The following is a 16,991-nucleotide window of genomic DNA, read 5'->3' as shown; positions in this document are numbered from 1 at the left end:
AAAAAATTGGATAATTTACTGTGTTTGAATATAGCAAGAAAAAGAGATTCGATAAATATAATAGAGGTGTTTTGGTTCTATAAATCATTTTATTTGTGACTTAAAAGGGAGAGATTCAATTGGATTTGACCATTAGTGAATTTATTTGTACATCGCCAAAGCTAATTTAGCATTTATTGCAAATTAAATATTTTAACCTCGTTTTAAGCATGGCTATTATGTGAGAGAATTTGGCTACTGCTCACTTCCCTAACTGTAAAAGTCTTGCTTCTACTGTTTCATTGACACTGTACTAAAAATAAATTATATTACGAATACTTTATTTTGTACTTGTTACTATGCTGAATAGAAATAAAAAAAAATACAGAGAAACAAAAATATTGAACTGATGAGCTTCGAGCAACTATTGTTATTATACATCAAATGTTTGGTTTCTGTTTATTTCTTCGTGGCTAGACTGTTCAAAACACATATATTGTACTTATACTGGCCTTTTTTTAGCAGTTGTTGAGCCTGTGCAATACTAAATTTTCTAAATTCGTGGTCCTATATGTATCCCCCCCCCCCCGAAATTTCTTCCCGTAAAATTTCCCCGCGTCAGATCCGCACCCGGTAAAAATTTCCCATGCAAATCTCCCCAGATAAATCCTCCAAAAAATCCCCCTCCCCCATATGCATAATTGAGAAGCCACAGAGAAAGCATGACAAATAATAAAAATAAAACAATGTGGGTCTGGCCATGGAGGGTCAGAGGTTGAATCCCAAAAGTTTTAGAATAAAATATCTTTAATTTTTCTTTTTGTGGGGGAGTCAGGCTATGGAGGGACAGGGTTCAGCTCTGATAGTTTTGGGATAAAATATCGTCAGTAATTTTTTTGGGGAAGAGGTGGGGCCATAGACGGCCAGTGGCCTGCTTCCACAAGTTTTAGAATAAAATATCGCTTACATTTTTTTATTAGGGGGAGAGGGGGGCTGGGGCCAGGCCATGAGGGTGAGCTTTCATATGTTTCGGAATATAACACTGTTAGTTTTTTTTCGAGGGGAGGGATTTGGACATGGAGGACCAGGGGTTACCCCTGGGCTCTAGAGGGTTGTGTCGGCCATGAAGTTTTTGCTACTGATCTTTGAGCTATTTCGAACAGAATGGCTATCTTACAATTTTTATTGGATGCCTTTGGATAAAACAGAGCGTAAGGAGGGGGTCTAGTTACCCTCTGATTACTTTCGACTCTTAAAAATGAGACCAGAACTTTTGATTTCCAATCAAATGACTCCTCTCTGAAGTTTATAAGACCAACCATTCCTTAAAAACGTTATATGTCCCCGGGGCATGACTTACAACACTTGCCACCGGGTTCTAGGGGTGGGTGTCACACCAGGAGTTTTTGCTACATGATCTTTGGTCTATTTCGAACAAAATAACTAAGTCAAAAATTCGATAGGATATGAGAGGCTAGTTACCCTCTGATCACTTTTGACTCTTAAAAATGGAACCACAGCTTTCGATTTCTATTCATTTGAGCCCCCTCTGAAGTTTTTATGACCATGCCTTCTATAAAAACCTTATACACCCCTGTTCATAACATTGAACACTTGCCCCCGGGCTTTGGGGAGGGGGATATCGATCCCAAAGTTTTACTATCTGATCTTTGAACTATTTTGAATAACACGGCTATTTGTGGTCGGATACATTTTAGGAAAAGAAGACACAGGTCGGGGGACCCTCTGATCACTTTTAAATCTTAAAAACTGAACTAAAACCTTCCATTTCCAATCAAATTAACCCCCTTTGAAGTTTATGCGACCACTCCTCCCATAAAACCTTGAGTGCTTCTGGGTCATAGCTTACAGCACCTGCCCCTGGATTCTATGGCGTTATGTCGACCCCCCGAATTTTTGTTATTTGATTTTGAACTATTTTTAACAAAATGGTCACATTAAAATTTTAGTTGTTTTTTTTTATTTTTAGCATTAATTTATTATCCAAAAGAAAAAAAAAACAGAGAAAAAATCACTCGGTAACACACCAAAAGTATGGTGACATTAAACCAAAAGCATCAACCCCCGAGTTTTGTTATTTGATTTTGAATTATTTTTAACAAAATTGTCACATTAAAATTTTATCGGAAGCGTTTGGGGGAAAATGGGGTGGGGTGGGGGTTGGCCTTTGGTCACTTTTGACTCTTAAAAAGGCACTAGAACTTTGATTTTCAATCGAATGCCCCCCCTCCGAAGTCTATGTGGCCACCCCATCCATGTGAAGTGCCTCTGGTGAAAAAAACATGAATAAATCTTCAGCAAAGACTTTGCTTTTTGTAAAGTAGCCACAATATAAAAATGTTGTCTTTCAGTATTTTTAAAACACAAAGCAAACCGTTTCTATTTTACATTTAATATAGGAAACACCTTGACAGGATGAATTACAAAGGTTTTCAGTTTTGGAATTCATTAAAAAATAAATAATTTTGAAGATATGGATTTTTTAGATATCCCCCTCCTGAATTTGTGCCAATGTATAGACCTACAATTATTTCTAAATATAACACTAGCATTTATTTTTAAAACTTTGTTATCATTATTGCTATTTCAGGCAAGGTGGATCGTGCTTTTTTTCCTGGTTGCTCTAGTCTTCAGTTATGTTTTTCAAAGCTCAAAAGGCAAGTTAGGTCCATTTGAAGTGGCATTTAATAAGAATTTAAATCTGATAAACCGAAAGCTTTTTTCGTTCGACTGACTTCATCTGAAAACTGCTCAGTTCACAAAAGTAGTAAAAGAAAAACTTCTGTCACTACTACCAACTCAGTGCAGCATCCTACTGTCTGAAGTCAAAAAAACCACTCGCGCTTCTCCTCCATCCCAATCAGTTCAATAAATTCCAGTGTCCCTTAAATCTTTCCTTACGATCTCCTCCCACCCCATTTGGTGACGAACTGCTTTCTGTTTGGTCTTAGATAGCTTGCCAACAAGGACGATCTTCGGCAATCTGTCACTCTACATCCACTGAAGCTGTCTAAACCATTTAACCTTTCTCTCATTATGCCAAGGGAGTAGTTTTGAACCAGCTTTTGTACAGCCCTCAATTTGGAGCCCTCGTGTTACTTAATTTTAAACTGGCAGCTCTGACAAATTCGTAACGTCAAAATTTTTTTTGTCAGTGTAGCAGAATGTTTGAAAGCCAAAACATGGCTTTATCAGGTCTAAGAATCCGGAATAAACAGGCTAATGACCTCATTCAGAAAATATTTTCAAGAAATTTTCCATCATCGCGTGCCATTATAATTTTTATAGAAATTCCAAGAACTGCAAGAAATAAGTTAAACAAAGTCCTTTCTGAATAAATTTTGACTGACTTGGTCAAAAATTGCGAAATCTCTGAGTGAAATTCCTAGCTTTTTAAGTTTCTACATACTGACTCTATCAACTGATAGGAGTTCAAGGGTAAGGCGATCAAATTAGCTGTGGCTGCGAATGGGAAAGCACTAGAATGAAGCACTTGATGACTGTAATAGACAACTACCTCATAATCTCAAAAAAATCTACTTTTTTTTTAAGGTAGATTTGTGGTGTCATTTATTAGTTCACAATGCAAAATTAGTCGTTATATTGCGCGGCAAGATCATTTTTCAACTGTATGGGTGGTCAGTCTTGACAATTCTCTCTCCCCCTGTCTCTTTTTCCGTTTTTTTCCCTCTATATATATCCCGTCCCCTCTCTCTTTTTCTTCCCCCTCTATCCCTTTCTCTCCCTCCACATGATATTTCAAACTTAAAGCGACAAGAATTGCTGTGAATTAAAAAGAAAGTTAAAACGATTCGTTACAATATAACTAGGAATTTTACACCAAAGAAAAATTAGCTTTCTTGGAATAAACACATTTTTGGCTCTCATTTTTGTTTACTATTTTAGAAGGATTGTTTGTCTTCGCTGTCTTCGTCTGTCCATGGATTATTCTTTATGGTTGATTGTGTATGGCTATGCTGTTAGGCCTATATGATCGTATGGATGAGTAGGGTTATGGGTTAAGGCCTCGTTCAAGTGCTGATCTATATTAATCACTAATTTAGGAAAACAGTCTTCCTTTTCTCCTTCTGTCTCTTTTTTTTTTCAATGTGTTTGTGCTGTTGCATTGGTGATTTCTCTTTTCGTAATAAAGTTGTTTGTAAACATTGCCATCTATTATTCACTGCCCTGGATGGATTATTATATTCAAAATAAAGTGCAACATGGAGACTGAAGACTTCAGGGATTGTTTTATTTGTGGAACTTGCAAGAAGCAATTTTCGTTGCTCACTGAATTTTTGAAACATAAAGGAAAATGTGGCCGAGGCTCAAAATGTGATGACCCTCTGAACTTAAGCAAAGGAAAAGGTGGGCTAATACACTAGCTGATCAAGGGGGGCCCTGGACCCCAAGTTTTTTTTCTGGTGCCCTCTTTCTCTGTTTTTTTCTTTTAGAAAAAATTGTGAATTATTGGTACCTTTGTCACATTTTCTCCTCCAAGATTTTGCTCATCAGCACCCTTGTCATATCCCCCCCCCCTAAGATTTTGCTCTAGATCTGCACCTGTGCCATTTTGGACTGGCCTGGAGGGGCAAATAGACCTAATCATGTTTTGGAGACTGTTTTCTTTGATGTTTAACACAAAATTACAGACAATAGGCCTTGATAAACATGTAGTGGTTGGCCACTTCTGAAGGAATTTTGCTAAAAGTAGTACCAATAGTAACCTAACCCCTGTCTGAGATTGCAAGAAGTTGCTAAACCAGAATTTTACCATTCCTTATTTTATACTACTAATCTCAATATTATGGTTGCTTTTCTGTTATGACACTGCATCCCCACCCCCCTCCTTTGGTCCTAGATATAGCCCTAAGAATATAGGCCTATAATAAACTGGCTGTCAGGAAAAAAAAATATCATCTACTTTATAATATACAGAATGCTTATCATTTATTTTAGTTGAACTGTCATATATCCTTCCATTATCCACTTTTTTAAATCATTTAAATTATTATTCCATATTTAGGTCTATTTCATTGTAGGCTAATTTATGGTATAGCCTAGGCTTAGATAAGTCCCTTCACATAAGAGAACATGTTAAGGAAATAATTCTTACTTCATATTATGCATAATAATTCTAGTTCATACATTCTGCATAAGTAAGACCCTTAATCTTCACTACTTTCAATTTTTTTTTTAATAAAGTGCTGCACAATCTTTTTTAACACATTTCTGGAAAATAAATATGGATTCAACTTCATTTTTGTTTTGTTTTCATGTACTCTATTTATTTAATTAAACATCATCAAATCTATCCAATTATTTCTCATATCACATATTATATGACAAATAGTGGTAAATTAGGTTAGATTTGGTTATGTTAGATGACATTAGGGTGTTATCAAGTACTATAAATGTTTATCAAGAGTTAGAGGATAGACACAAATATTTAGAAATATGATAGAAAAACTCAAAATACAAGGAAAGAAGTGAACATAAAGCTTCTCCCAATGCAAAATGTGTTAACTAGGATTATTCTGCATATTATGAAGTAATAATTGTTTCCTTATGTGAAGGGGCTGTCCTAAGCTTTCACCTAAAGAATCTAATGGTTCTATTTTATTTTTGTAGCATGTTTCCTTCAGAAGTGGCAAGCCCCTATAGGATGTTTCCTGGGCTTTTCACTGGCTTAAGAACATATGCATTAGGCAAAATGAAAGCTTCAAAAATAAAATTGTAGCCTATTGTTTAATTAATGATATAATTCTAGAAGAAGAATCAAATAGAGAAAAGAAGTATGTTTTGTTTCCCTTGCAATGCTCCTTCCAAATATGATTATCACTACTTTTAAAATGGTATCCCAGGCCCCCTTATTAATGAGGCAAGACATAGGCCTAGATAATATACAGAAGTTTGTTCTATTTCTTCAGATTGGCTTTTTTTTGGCATTGTGAGTCAGCTGTTAATGAGAAATAGCACAAAAATAGGGGAAGATACCAAGTAGTGAGACAGCTAATCATTGCCTCACAAACAAGATCCCTATAAAATTTTAATTAATCTCCTACAAAGCAGATTGTTTTGCTGTTTGATTTCTCTAAATTCTCTTAATAAGTATGTGATTAGCTTATATATTTTAATCATATACAACAATAACCATTTTAAATTTCCTGATAGTTGACACTTGATCCTGGTCTTTGTCCCAATATTTTTTTTTATTCCCAAGTTCATGGCACCAGATTTAAGTAAATATCTGATATACTGCTAGTCTTCTATCAAGGGTTTTATGTGATTATTGAATTTTTCTTTGGAAGAGTAAACAGATATACTCACTTGGGAAACTTACCAAGGGAGATTATTCCATATCAAAGTGGAATGTTGGATGAAGCTGTTCTTCAAATACACTGTTCTCAGCTTGCTTGCCTCAAGATAATTGGACTGAGCTGTGTGCCTTTTTGTCTGTCTTGTTGGTTGGACAATTGGGACACAATATGAGAAAGCTCTAGAGAATGATGTGAATTTAAGTCTTTGTAGAAAATAGCCATCAATACTACATCAAAGAATTCTCTAACATACTGGAGAGAGTCATGAGGAACAACCAAACCTACCCTATTTTCGATCTTAGGAGTGGTGCCATCAAGGTTTTCAGAAGAGCAGCATACAGTGGGTATCCATACTTGGTAATGTATCTGATGCAAGGCTTGTAAATTGGGATTATTAAGCTGAGCTGTAGATGGTTTTTGTAGTGAAGGGTGATCCCCAGCTTTCTTGTGCAGGAGGTTCTCCCCTGGTCATGGTGAGTGTTCCAGGAGAGATCTATGGAGAAGTGGATTCCAAGGAGACAAAGCTTGTTGACTTTTTTTTATAGATTTGTTTAAAAAGAAGAAGTTTTGGTGTATGCATGGTACTTCTGATTGGGAGATCATCAGATATTTTGTTTTCAATACATTAAATCTGACCATCAAAGCATCAGACACTTCAATTTCCAAAGAGCCTAGGCTTGAGAAATGCTGCCTAATCTTAGTCATTAGATCTTAATTAAGAACAAAATATCCAAACCATGACTAGACTCTTACCATGGATACATGTAATGTGATGGAAGTGCTGTACAGAATTGGGCAAGCATACATTTCTAGCCTATATTACCTGGGATTTGGCTGTCCTGGTGGGGGGGGGGGAGAATGCAATTTCAACAGTAGTATTATGTGTGGAGAGTATGAATGGGGAATAAAGTGATATGTTTTTAAAATCTGATTTCTGTCTTATAATGTAAATTTACCAAATTATGGCCAAGCAAGCCTTTTGAAGTAGTAGTACTAAAGCAATTTTGTTGAAAATAATCATTTTCTTATAAAATATAACAACAAAAGCAGTGCTTGCAAGGATGTGCTAACATAAAAAAAAGAGAAAAAGTATAGAGCATGAGACCATTTACCAAATCCAACATGAAAAATAAACAACAAAACACAGCATTATAATACCCCAAAGCAACACTTAAATAATACAGAAAAATAACCCACTGAAATATATTTGAAGTATTAGTAGGTTGGCCTTGTGATGCAGAAATCAGCCAACAAAAAAAGAGGAAATATATCAATCAGCTCCCCCATCAATGCCCTTTCCAAATTGAACAGTTGCTGCTGTTTCAACTGATGAGGGGCTGGGACGACCATTAGAAATTTCAAAAACAGTGAGTATCATATTTGGGAAGAGTATGAATAGAGAAATAGAATTTTTTTTTTAAATCTGATTTCTGTCTTATAAAATAAATCTACTAAAATATGGACAAGGGAGGCTTTTGAAGTATTAAATAAAAAAAACAAGTTTTTTTAAATGAAAGTAAGGAGCGACATTAAAACTTAAAACGAACAGAAATTACTCCGTATATTAAAGGGGCTTTTCCTCCTCGACACCCCGCTCCTTGCACTAAAGTTTGATTCTTTCTCGCAACTCTACTTTTTAAAACAATAAAAAACTTTAGCGTAAGGAGCGGGGTGTCGAGGAGGAAAAGCCCCTTTCATATACGGAGTAATTTCTGTTCGTTTTAAGTTTTAATGTCGCTCCTTACTTTCATTTAAAAAAAACTTGTTTTTTTTATTTAATTACTACAAAGACGACTTACAATTACCACAAAAAAAGAATTGCTATGTTCGCCTTTTACTAGGGTGCAGCTGTTGCTGTGCAAATGCTGGAACCATGATTAATGTAACATACAGGAAAAAGCCTAGTTCTTTTTCAATTAGATTACAAAATTAAAAGAGGAACAGCAAATTTGGTCAAATATGGAAACATATCCCAGGGAAGTGAGTTTTAAAGTATGTTCGTGTTATATTATATTGTCAAAAGATAAGTGTTTGTCACATCATCAACCATGTTATGATTTACTTTGGATTTTTAAAATTCAAAAAATCATTTTTTGTCCATTATAGAATGCAGTATATGCAGCAATTTCCTTTTAGAAAGAGCCGACTCGATGTAGCGAGCCGGCTCTTTCTAGAGCGACTAGTTGTAGTCATTTCCTTTAAAATGAGTTATTAAACATATTTCTATAATATTCTGATAGCCTACTAGCCCCGGTGGAAAAAAGGAGATGTACCATTGTAATAAATACCAAAGAGGGATTTTAATGGTTTTTCAATGTGCGGGACTGTAATCCTCCCGTGTTAGGTTTTGGACAATTCTGATTCCAATGCAGTTTTCATTTTGATCAGACGCCAATTTCGAGGGACATTAAGTTTTTGTCAAAATCATCGTAGTTTTCTTTTCGTTAAAAACTTTTATTTTCAAGGTGGACAGGAAAAATAGTTACAATTCATGAATCACTGTCAAGTGGCAAATTTTCTCATTTAGCAGTTTTGTTTAAAAAATGAGTTTTTTACTTTTGGTTACTATGGTCTGTGGTTCGTCTTTTGATGGGTTGCGGCTACAGCTGGAACCTTTTAATTAAAAACATGAAGTGGCCACCTTCGTCTTTTATTAGGTTGCAGCTATCGCTGCGCGACAACTGCAAACCATACTAAAGTAACACACAGCAAAAAGCCTACGGCTCTTTCCAAACTAGAATATTAATAGACGAACAAAAGGGAATAAAAAAGTCGGTAAAATATGTTGTGGGCTGTGGTTCATCTTGTGATAGGTTGCAGCTACAGCTTGAACCATTTAATTAAAAACAAGAATTGGCCACCTTCGTCTTTTATTAGGTTGCTTCTATCGCTGCGCGGCAACTGCAAACCATATTAAAGTTTGCAAAAAGACCCTATCCCAGGCAGCAAGTTTAAAAAATATTTTTGTTCTATTATCTTGACAATTGATAATTGTTTTCCTCATCATCAAGAATGGTATCATTTATTTTAAAATCTTAGAATTCGAAAAATTTTTGTTGATTGTAGAAGGGGCACTATCTGATTTCAGTTATTGCTGCAGCCACGATCTTGTATACAAAAAGACTTTCTTTTTGCAAAAAATTGACATTATTTTACAAATTCTTTTTCTTACTTATAAAAGTGCTAGATGTAACAAGTATATTTAAAATGAGCTATCAAACATTTCTCTATGATGTTCTGATAGCCTGACACCCCGATGAAAAAAAAAAGAAAAAAAGGGAGATATATTAGTGCTAAAAAACCAAAATATATTTTTGTAATTCTCCTGTACTAGGTTTTTGACCATATTGATTTCATTGGTGCAGTTTTTGTTTCGATCAGACACCGATTTGAAGAGTTATAAAGTTTTTTTCAAATCACCATAGTTTTCTTTTCGTTATAAACTTTTATTTTTAAGGTTAGCGGATAAAATAGTTACCATTTCTGAATCACTGTCAGATAGCCATTTTTCTCATTAGGTAGCTTTGTTTTTAAACGCATTTTTTTATTTTTGGTAACTATGGAATATGGTTCGTCTTTTAATCGTCTTATACCATTTGGTAACAATTACTATGAAGAGCAGGCTGGTACAGTAAAAGCATGCGGGGTCTTTAGCTCAGGGGCTGATGGTTCGAAACCTCAAACTGGGATATAAGTCCAACATGTTTTCAAAGTGCCAAGCTGCTCTTAAAACAAGAAAAAAAAGAAAATTGCCATGTTCGGCTTTTGCTAGGTTGCAGCTGTCACTGTGCAGCAACTGAAACCATGATTAATGTAACATACAGGAAAAAGCCTACTGTTCTTTTTCAATTGGATTACAAAATTATAAGACGAACCACAGGGAATAAAACAGCAGAATTGGTTAGCAAAATTTATATAGATAGAAGATGAGCTATCAAACATCTGTTTATGATGTTCTGATTCACAGGAAAAAACTCTTTCTAAACTAGAATATTAATAGATGAACAAAAGGGAATAAAACACAGGTAGCAAGTTTTAAAAAATATTTGTGTTCTATTATCTTGTCAAACGATAATTGTTTGTTCCATCATCAAGCATGGTATCATTTATTTTAAAATCTTGGAATTCGGCAAATTGTTTTTTGTTGATTGTAGAAGGGGCACTATCTGATTAAAGTTGTAACAATTTTGACTATCTGATTGACTAGATGTAACAATTTCATTTAAAACTAGTCTGTCAGCACGCGTTGTTGTGGCGCTGCGCGCCACAGCAATGCGTGGCGCACCAGCAACACGTGGGGTGTCAGTGTTTTTCTTTCGCACCCCAGCAACAGGTTGTAACACCTTCGAATTCGAAAGAGAGCATGAAAGCCAATGTACTGTGGTAACTGTTAATTCAGATTCTATTATTGAATATGTGATCAATGTACAGTGATTTTTTTTTTTAGTCTTTTTTTAGCTGTTTTTGTTTTATTTAGTTTTGGATTTTTTGTTTTTCTTTGTTTTTTTTATTTCTTTTTAGTTTTTTAATTTTTTTAATTTTTTTTTAATTTTTTTTTAGTTTTTCTTTTTTTAGTTTTTTCCAATCCCTCCCACCGAACCAACCCCACCCCACCTCCCCTCCCCAAATTCTGTATTCAGATCTACACCGCATTTTTCTAATGATTGCCATTGAGCTTAGTTTTTTCTTTTTTTCTTTTTTTCCTTTTTTATTTTTTCCTTTTTTTCAGTTTTTTTATTTTTTAGTTTTTCTATTTTTTAATTTTTTTCTATTTTAGTTTTTGTTTTTTAGTTTTTTCTTTTTTTGTCTTTTCTTTTTCGTTTTTTTCTTTTTTTTTCTTTTTTTATTTTTTTATTTTGTAGTTTTTTTTTGGTTTTTTTCTTTTTTAGTTTTTTTTTCTAACTTTTGCTTTTTTTAGTTTTTTTCTTTTTTAGTTTTTTTTTCTTTTTAGTTTTTTCTCTTTTTTTAGTTTTTTCTTTTTTGATTTTTTTCTTTTTCTTAGTGTTGGTCTTTTTTCTGTTTAGTTTTTTTTTCTTTTTTGCTTTTCTTAATTTTTTTGTTTTTCTTTTTTTATATTTTTTTATTATTTAGTTTTTATTTTTGGTTAGTTTTCTTTTTTTTAGTTTTCTTCTTTTTTAGTTTTTTTTCCTTTTTGTTTTACTTGTTTTTCAAGGTGGGGGACAGTAATTCTCCTGTACTAAGTTTCTGACCATGTTGATTTCAATGGTGCATTTTTTTCAAGCAGACACCGAATTGAAGGGTTATAAAGTTCTTTTAAATCACCATAGTTTTCTTTTCATTATAAACTTTTAATTTTAAGGTTAGCGGAAAAAAACATTTACCTTTTCTTAATCACTGTCAGATAGCCATTTTCTCATTAGGTAGCTTTGTTTTTAAACGCAGTTTTTTATTTTTGGTAACTATGGGCTATGGATCATCTTTTAATATTCATAAACCCATTTGGTAACAATTAATGAAAGAGCAGGTTGGCAAAGTGGAAGCATGCGGGGCCATTAACTCATGGGCTGATGCTTCGAAACTTCAAACTGGATTATAGGTCCAACATGTAACTGTGGTAACTATTAATACAGATTCTATTATTGAATATGTGACCAATGTACAGTGATTTTTTTTTTAGTTTCTTTTTAGCTGTTTTTTGTTTTATTTAGTTTTGGATTTTTTGTTTTTCTTTGTTTTTTTTTATTTCTTTTTAGTACTTCAATTTTTTTTTTTTTTTATATTTTTTTTCAGTTTTTCTTTTTTTAGTTTTTTCCAATCCCTCCCACCGAACCCACACCACCCAACCTCCCCTCCCCAAATTCTGTATTCAGATCTACACTGCATTTTTCTAATGATTGCCATTGAGCTTAGTTTTTTCTTTTTTTCTTTTTTTCCTTTTTTATTTTTTCCTTTTTGTCAGTTTTTTTATTTTTTAGTTTTTCTATTTTTTAATTTTTTTTCTATTTTAGTTTTTGTTTTTAGTTTTTTCTTTTTTTGTCTTTTCTTTTTCGTGTTTTTTCTTTTTTTCTTTTTTTATTTTGTAGTTTTTTTTGTTTTTTTTTCTTTTTTAGTTTTTTTTCTAACTTGCTTTTTTTAGTTTTTTTTCTTTTTTAGTTTTTTTCCTTTTTCAGTTTTTTCTCTTTTTTTAGTTTTTATCTTTTTTGATTTTTGATTTTTTTCTTTTTCTTAGTGTTGGTCTTTTTTCTGTTTAGTTTTTTTTCTTTTTTGCTTTTATTATTTTTTTTTTTAAATTTTTTTTATTATTTAGTTTTTATTTTTTGTTAGTTTTTCTTCTTTTTTAGTTTTCTTCTTTTTTAGTTTTGTTTCCTTTTTGTTTTACTTGTTTTTCAAGGTGGGGGACAGTAATTCTCCTGTAGGCTACTAAGTTTCTGACCATGTTGATTTCAATGGTGCATTTTTTTCAAGCAGACACCGAATTGAAGGGTTATAAAGTTCTTTTAAATCACCATAGTTTTCTTTTCATTATAAACTTTTAATTTTAAGGTTAGCGGAAAAAAACAGTTACCATTTCTTAATCACTGTCAGATAGCCATTTTCTCATTAGGTAGCTTTGTTTTTAAACGCGTTTTTTTATTTTTGGTAACTATGGGCTATGGATCATCTTTTAATATTCATAAACCTATTTGGTAACAATTAATGAAAGAGCAGGTTGGCAAAGTGGAAGCATGCGGGGCCATTAACTCAGGGGCTGATGGTTCGAAACTTCAGACTGGATTATAGGTCCAACATGTTTTCAAAGTGCCAAGCTGCTCATAAAACAAGAAAAAAAAAAAACAAAAAAAAAAAAACAGAATTGCCATGTTCGGCTTTTGCAAGGTTGCAGTTGTCACTGTTCAATGTGTGGGACAGTAATTCTCCCGTGTTTTTGTCTCAAGTTTTATAAATAAGTTTTTTTCTTACTTATAAAAGAGACTAGATGTGACAACTTTATTTAAAATTTTATATATATATAGATGAACTACCAAACATCGGTTAGCAGAAAACATAGTTAAAATTTCTGAGTCACTGCCAGCTAGCCATTTTTTTCATTAGACAGTTTTGTTTTTAAACACATTTTTTTTTTTTTGGTAACTATGGGCTATGGTTTGTCTTTTAACAGTCATAAACCATTTGGTAACAATTACTACAAAGAGCAGGTTGGCACAGTGGAAGCATGTGGGGCCTTTAGCTCAGGGGCTGATGGTTCGAAACTTCAGACTGGGTTATAAGTCCAACATGTTTTCAAAGTGCTAAGCTGCTCTTAAAACAAGAAAAAAAAGAGAATTGCCATGTTCGGCTTTTGCTAGGTTGCAGCTGTCAACTGAAACCATGATTAATGTAACGTACAGGAAAAAGCCTACAGTTCTTTTTCAATTAGATTACAAAATTATAATACGAACCACAGATATTAATAGATGAACAAAAGGGAATAAAACACAGGTAGCAAGTTTTAAAAAATATTTGTGTTCTATTATCTTGTCAAACGATAATTGTTTGTTCCATCATCAAGCATGGTATCATTTATTTTAAAATTTGGAATTCGGCAAATTGTTTTTTGTTGATTGTAGAAGGGGCACTATCTGATTAAAGTTGTAACAATTTTGACTATCTGATTGACTAGATGTAACAATTTCATTTAAAACTAGTCTGTCAGCACGCGTTGTTGTGGCGCTGCGCGCCACAGCAATGCGTGGCGCACCAGCAACACGTGGGGTGTCAGTGTTTTTCTTTCGCACCCCAGCAACAGGTTGTAACACCTTCGAATTCGAAAGATAGCATGAAAGCCAATGTACTGCGGTAACTGTTAATACAGATTCTATTATTGAATATGTGATCAATGAACAGTGATTTTTTTTTTTACTTTCTTTTTAGCTGTTTTTTGTTTTATTTAGTTTTAGATTTTTTGTTTTTTTTTTGTTTTTTTTTATTTCTTTTTAGTTTTTTTTTAATTTTTTTAATTTTTTTTAGTTTTTCTTTTTTTAGTGTTTTCCCAATCCCTCCCACCGAACCAACCCCACCCCACCTCCCATCCCCAAATTCTGTATTCAGATCTACACCGCATTTTTCTAATGATTGCCATTGAGCTTAGTTTTTTCTTTTTTTCTTTTTTCCTTTTTTATTTTTTTCCTTTTTTTCAGTTTTTTTATTTTTTAGTTTTTCTATTTTTTATTTTTTTCTATTTTAGTTTTTGTTTTTTAGTTTTTTCTTTTTTGTCTTTTGTTTTTGTTTTTTTTTGTAGTTTTTTTTGTTTTTTTTTCTTTTTTAGTTGTTTTTCTAATTTTTGCTTTTTTCAGTTTTTTTTCTTTTTTGGTTTTTTTTTTCTTTTTTTGTTTTTTTCTCTTTTTTTAGTTTTTTTCTTTTTTTTCTTATTGATTTTTTTCTTTTTCTTAGTGTTGGTCTTTTTTCTGTTTAGTTTTTTTTTCTTTTTTGCTTTTATTAATTTTTTTTTAGTTTTTCTTTTTTTTATATTTTTTTTATTATTTAGTTTTTTATTTTTTGTTAGTTCTTCTTTTTTTAGTTTTCTTCTTTTTTAGTTTTTTTTTTCTTTTTTGTTTTACTTGTTTTTCAAGGTGGGGGACAGTAATTCTCCTGTACTAAGTTTCTGAACATGTTGATTTCAATGGTGCATTTTTTTTCAAGCAGACACCGAATTGAAGGGTTATAAAGTTCTTTTAAATCACCATAGTTTTCTTTTCATTATAAACTTTTAATTTTAAGGTTAGCGGAAAAAAACAGTTACCATTTCTTAATCACTGTCAGATAGCCATTTTCTCATAAGGTAGCTTTGTTTTTAAACGCGTTTTTTTTTATTTTTGGTAACTATGGGCTATGGATCATCCTTTAATATTCATAAACCCATTTGGTAACAATTAATGAAAGAGCAGGTTGGCAAAGTGAAAGCATGTGGGGCCATTAACTCAAGGGCTGATGGTTCGAAACTTCAGACTGTATTATAGGTCCAACATGTTTTTAAAGTGTCAAGCTGCTCATAAAACAAGAAAAAAAAAACAAAAAAAAAAAACAGAATTGCTATGTTCGGCTTTTGCAAGGTTGCAGTTGTCACTGTGCAGCCACTGGAATTATGGTTAATCTAACATACAGGAAAAAGCCTACAGTTCTTTTTCAATTAGATTACAAAATTAAAACCAGAACCACAGGGAATAAAGCAGCAAAATTGGTCAAATATGGAACCATATCCCATGGAAGTAAGGTTCAAAGTATGTTTGTGTAATATTATATTGTCAAAAGATAAGTGTTTGCCGCATCATCAAGCATGTTATGATTTACTTTAGATTTTTATACTTCAAAAAATTGACGAACCACAGGGAATAAAACAGCAGAATTGGTTAGCAAAATTTATATAGATAGAAGATGAGCTATCAAACATCTGTTTATGATGTTCTGATTCACAGGAAAAAACTCTTTCTAAACTAGAATATTAATAGATGAACAAAAGGGAATAAAACACAGGTAGCAAGTTTTAAAAAATATTTGTGTTCTATTATCTTGTCAAACGATAATTGTTTGTTCCATCATCAAGCATGGTATCATTTATTTTAAAATCTTGGAATTCGGCAAATTGTTTTTTGTTGATTGTAGAAGGGGCACTATCTGATTAAAGTTGTAACAATTTTGACTATCTGATTGACTAGATGTAACAATTTCATTTAAAACTAGTCTGTCAGCACGCGTTGTTGTGGCGCTGCGCGCCACAGCAATGCGTGGCGCACCAGCAACACGTGGGGTGTCAGTGTTTTTCTTTCGCACCCCAGCAACAGGTTGTAACACCTTCGAATTCGAAAGAGAGCATGAAAGCCAATGTACTGTGGTAACTGTTAATACAGATTCTATTATTGAATATGTGATCAATGTACAGTGATTTTTTTTTTTTTTAGTCTCTTTTTAGCTGTTTTTTGTTTTATTTAGTTTTGGATTTTTTGTTTTTCTTTGTTTTTTTTATTTCTTTTTAGTTTTTTAATTTTTTTTTAATTTTTTTTTAGTTTTTCTTTTTTTAGTTTTTTCCAATCCCTCCCACCGAACCAACCCCACCCCACCTCCCCTCCCCAAATTCTGTATTCAGATCTACACCGCATTTTTCTAATGATTTCTAATGACATTTTTCTAATTTTTCCTTTTTTTCAGTTTTTTTATTTTTTAGTTTTTCTATTTTTAATTTTTTTCTATTTTAGTTTTTGTTTTTTAGTTTTTTCTTTTTTTGTCTTTTCTTTTCGTTTTTTTTCTTTTTTTATTTTTTTTATTTGTAGTTGTTTTTTGGTTTTTTTCTTTTTTAGTTTTTTTTTTTAACTTTTGCTTTTTTTTGTTTTTTTTCTTTTTTAGTTTTTTTTCCTTTTTTCGTTTTTTCTCTTTTTTTAGATTTTTTCTTTCTTGATTTTTGATTTTGAGAAAGTTTCTAATGTTAGAAACTTGGCCTATGGCAAAAAAGTCAACTTTTGAATTAAGACTGAAAGATTTTTTTATGGCAGTCGATAGCTCTTGATGAGCTGATCAAGGTATATGTCATTCATTTTTTGGTAGAAAAATTTTTTCATGAGATGTAGCAGTTTTGAAGTTTAAAGGGATTGACAACTTCAGTAGTAAGGTATACGCTGAAACCAAAAATAAGCTGATAAAAATTGTGAAACATATAGGGGAGTTTTAAACAGCAATCAG

General features: G+C 32.5%; 1 protein-coding gene across 2 annotated transcripts in view; it reads left to right on the top strand.

The window, feature by feature from the left end:
* Window positions 1-4,181: 4,181 nt before the first annotated feature.
* Window positions 4,182-16,991, top strand: part of LOC136041207 (zinc finger protein ZFP2-like) — a gene marked incomplete at its 3' end in the record, with an annotated part of 100,807 nt that continues 87,997 nt past the window's right edge. For both annotated transcript variants that reach the window (XM_065725785.1, XM_065725784.1), the window contains 1 exon segment: window positions 4,182-4,368. In XM_065725785.1, the coding sequence (XP_065581857.1) occupies window positions 4,224-4,368 (145 nt within the window).

The sequence above is a fragment of the Artemia franciscana genome, unplaced genomic scaffold, assembly GCF_032884065.1.
Source record: "Artemia franciscana unplaced genomic scaffold, ASM3288406v1 PGA_scaffold_1179, whole genome shotgun sequence".
Lineage (NCBI taxonomy): Eukaryota > Metazoa > Arthropoda > Branchiopoda > Anostraca > Artemiidae > Artemia > Artemia franciscana.
The sequence above is the reverse complement of the archived record's forward strand: the minus strand, read 5'-3'. Positions and strand labels throughout refer to the sequence as shown.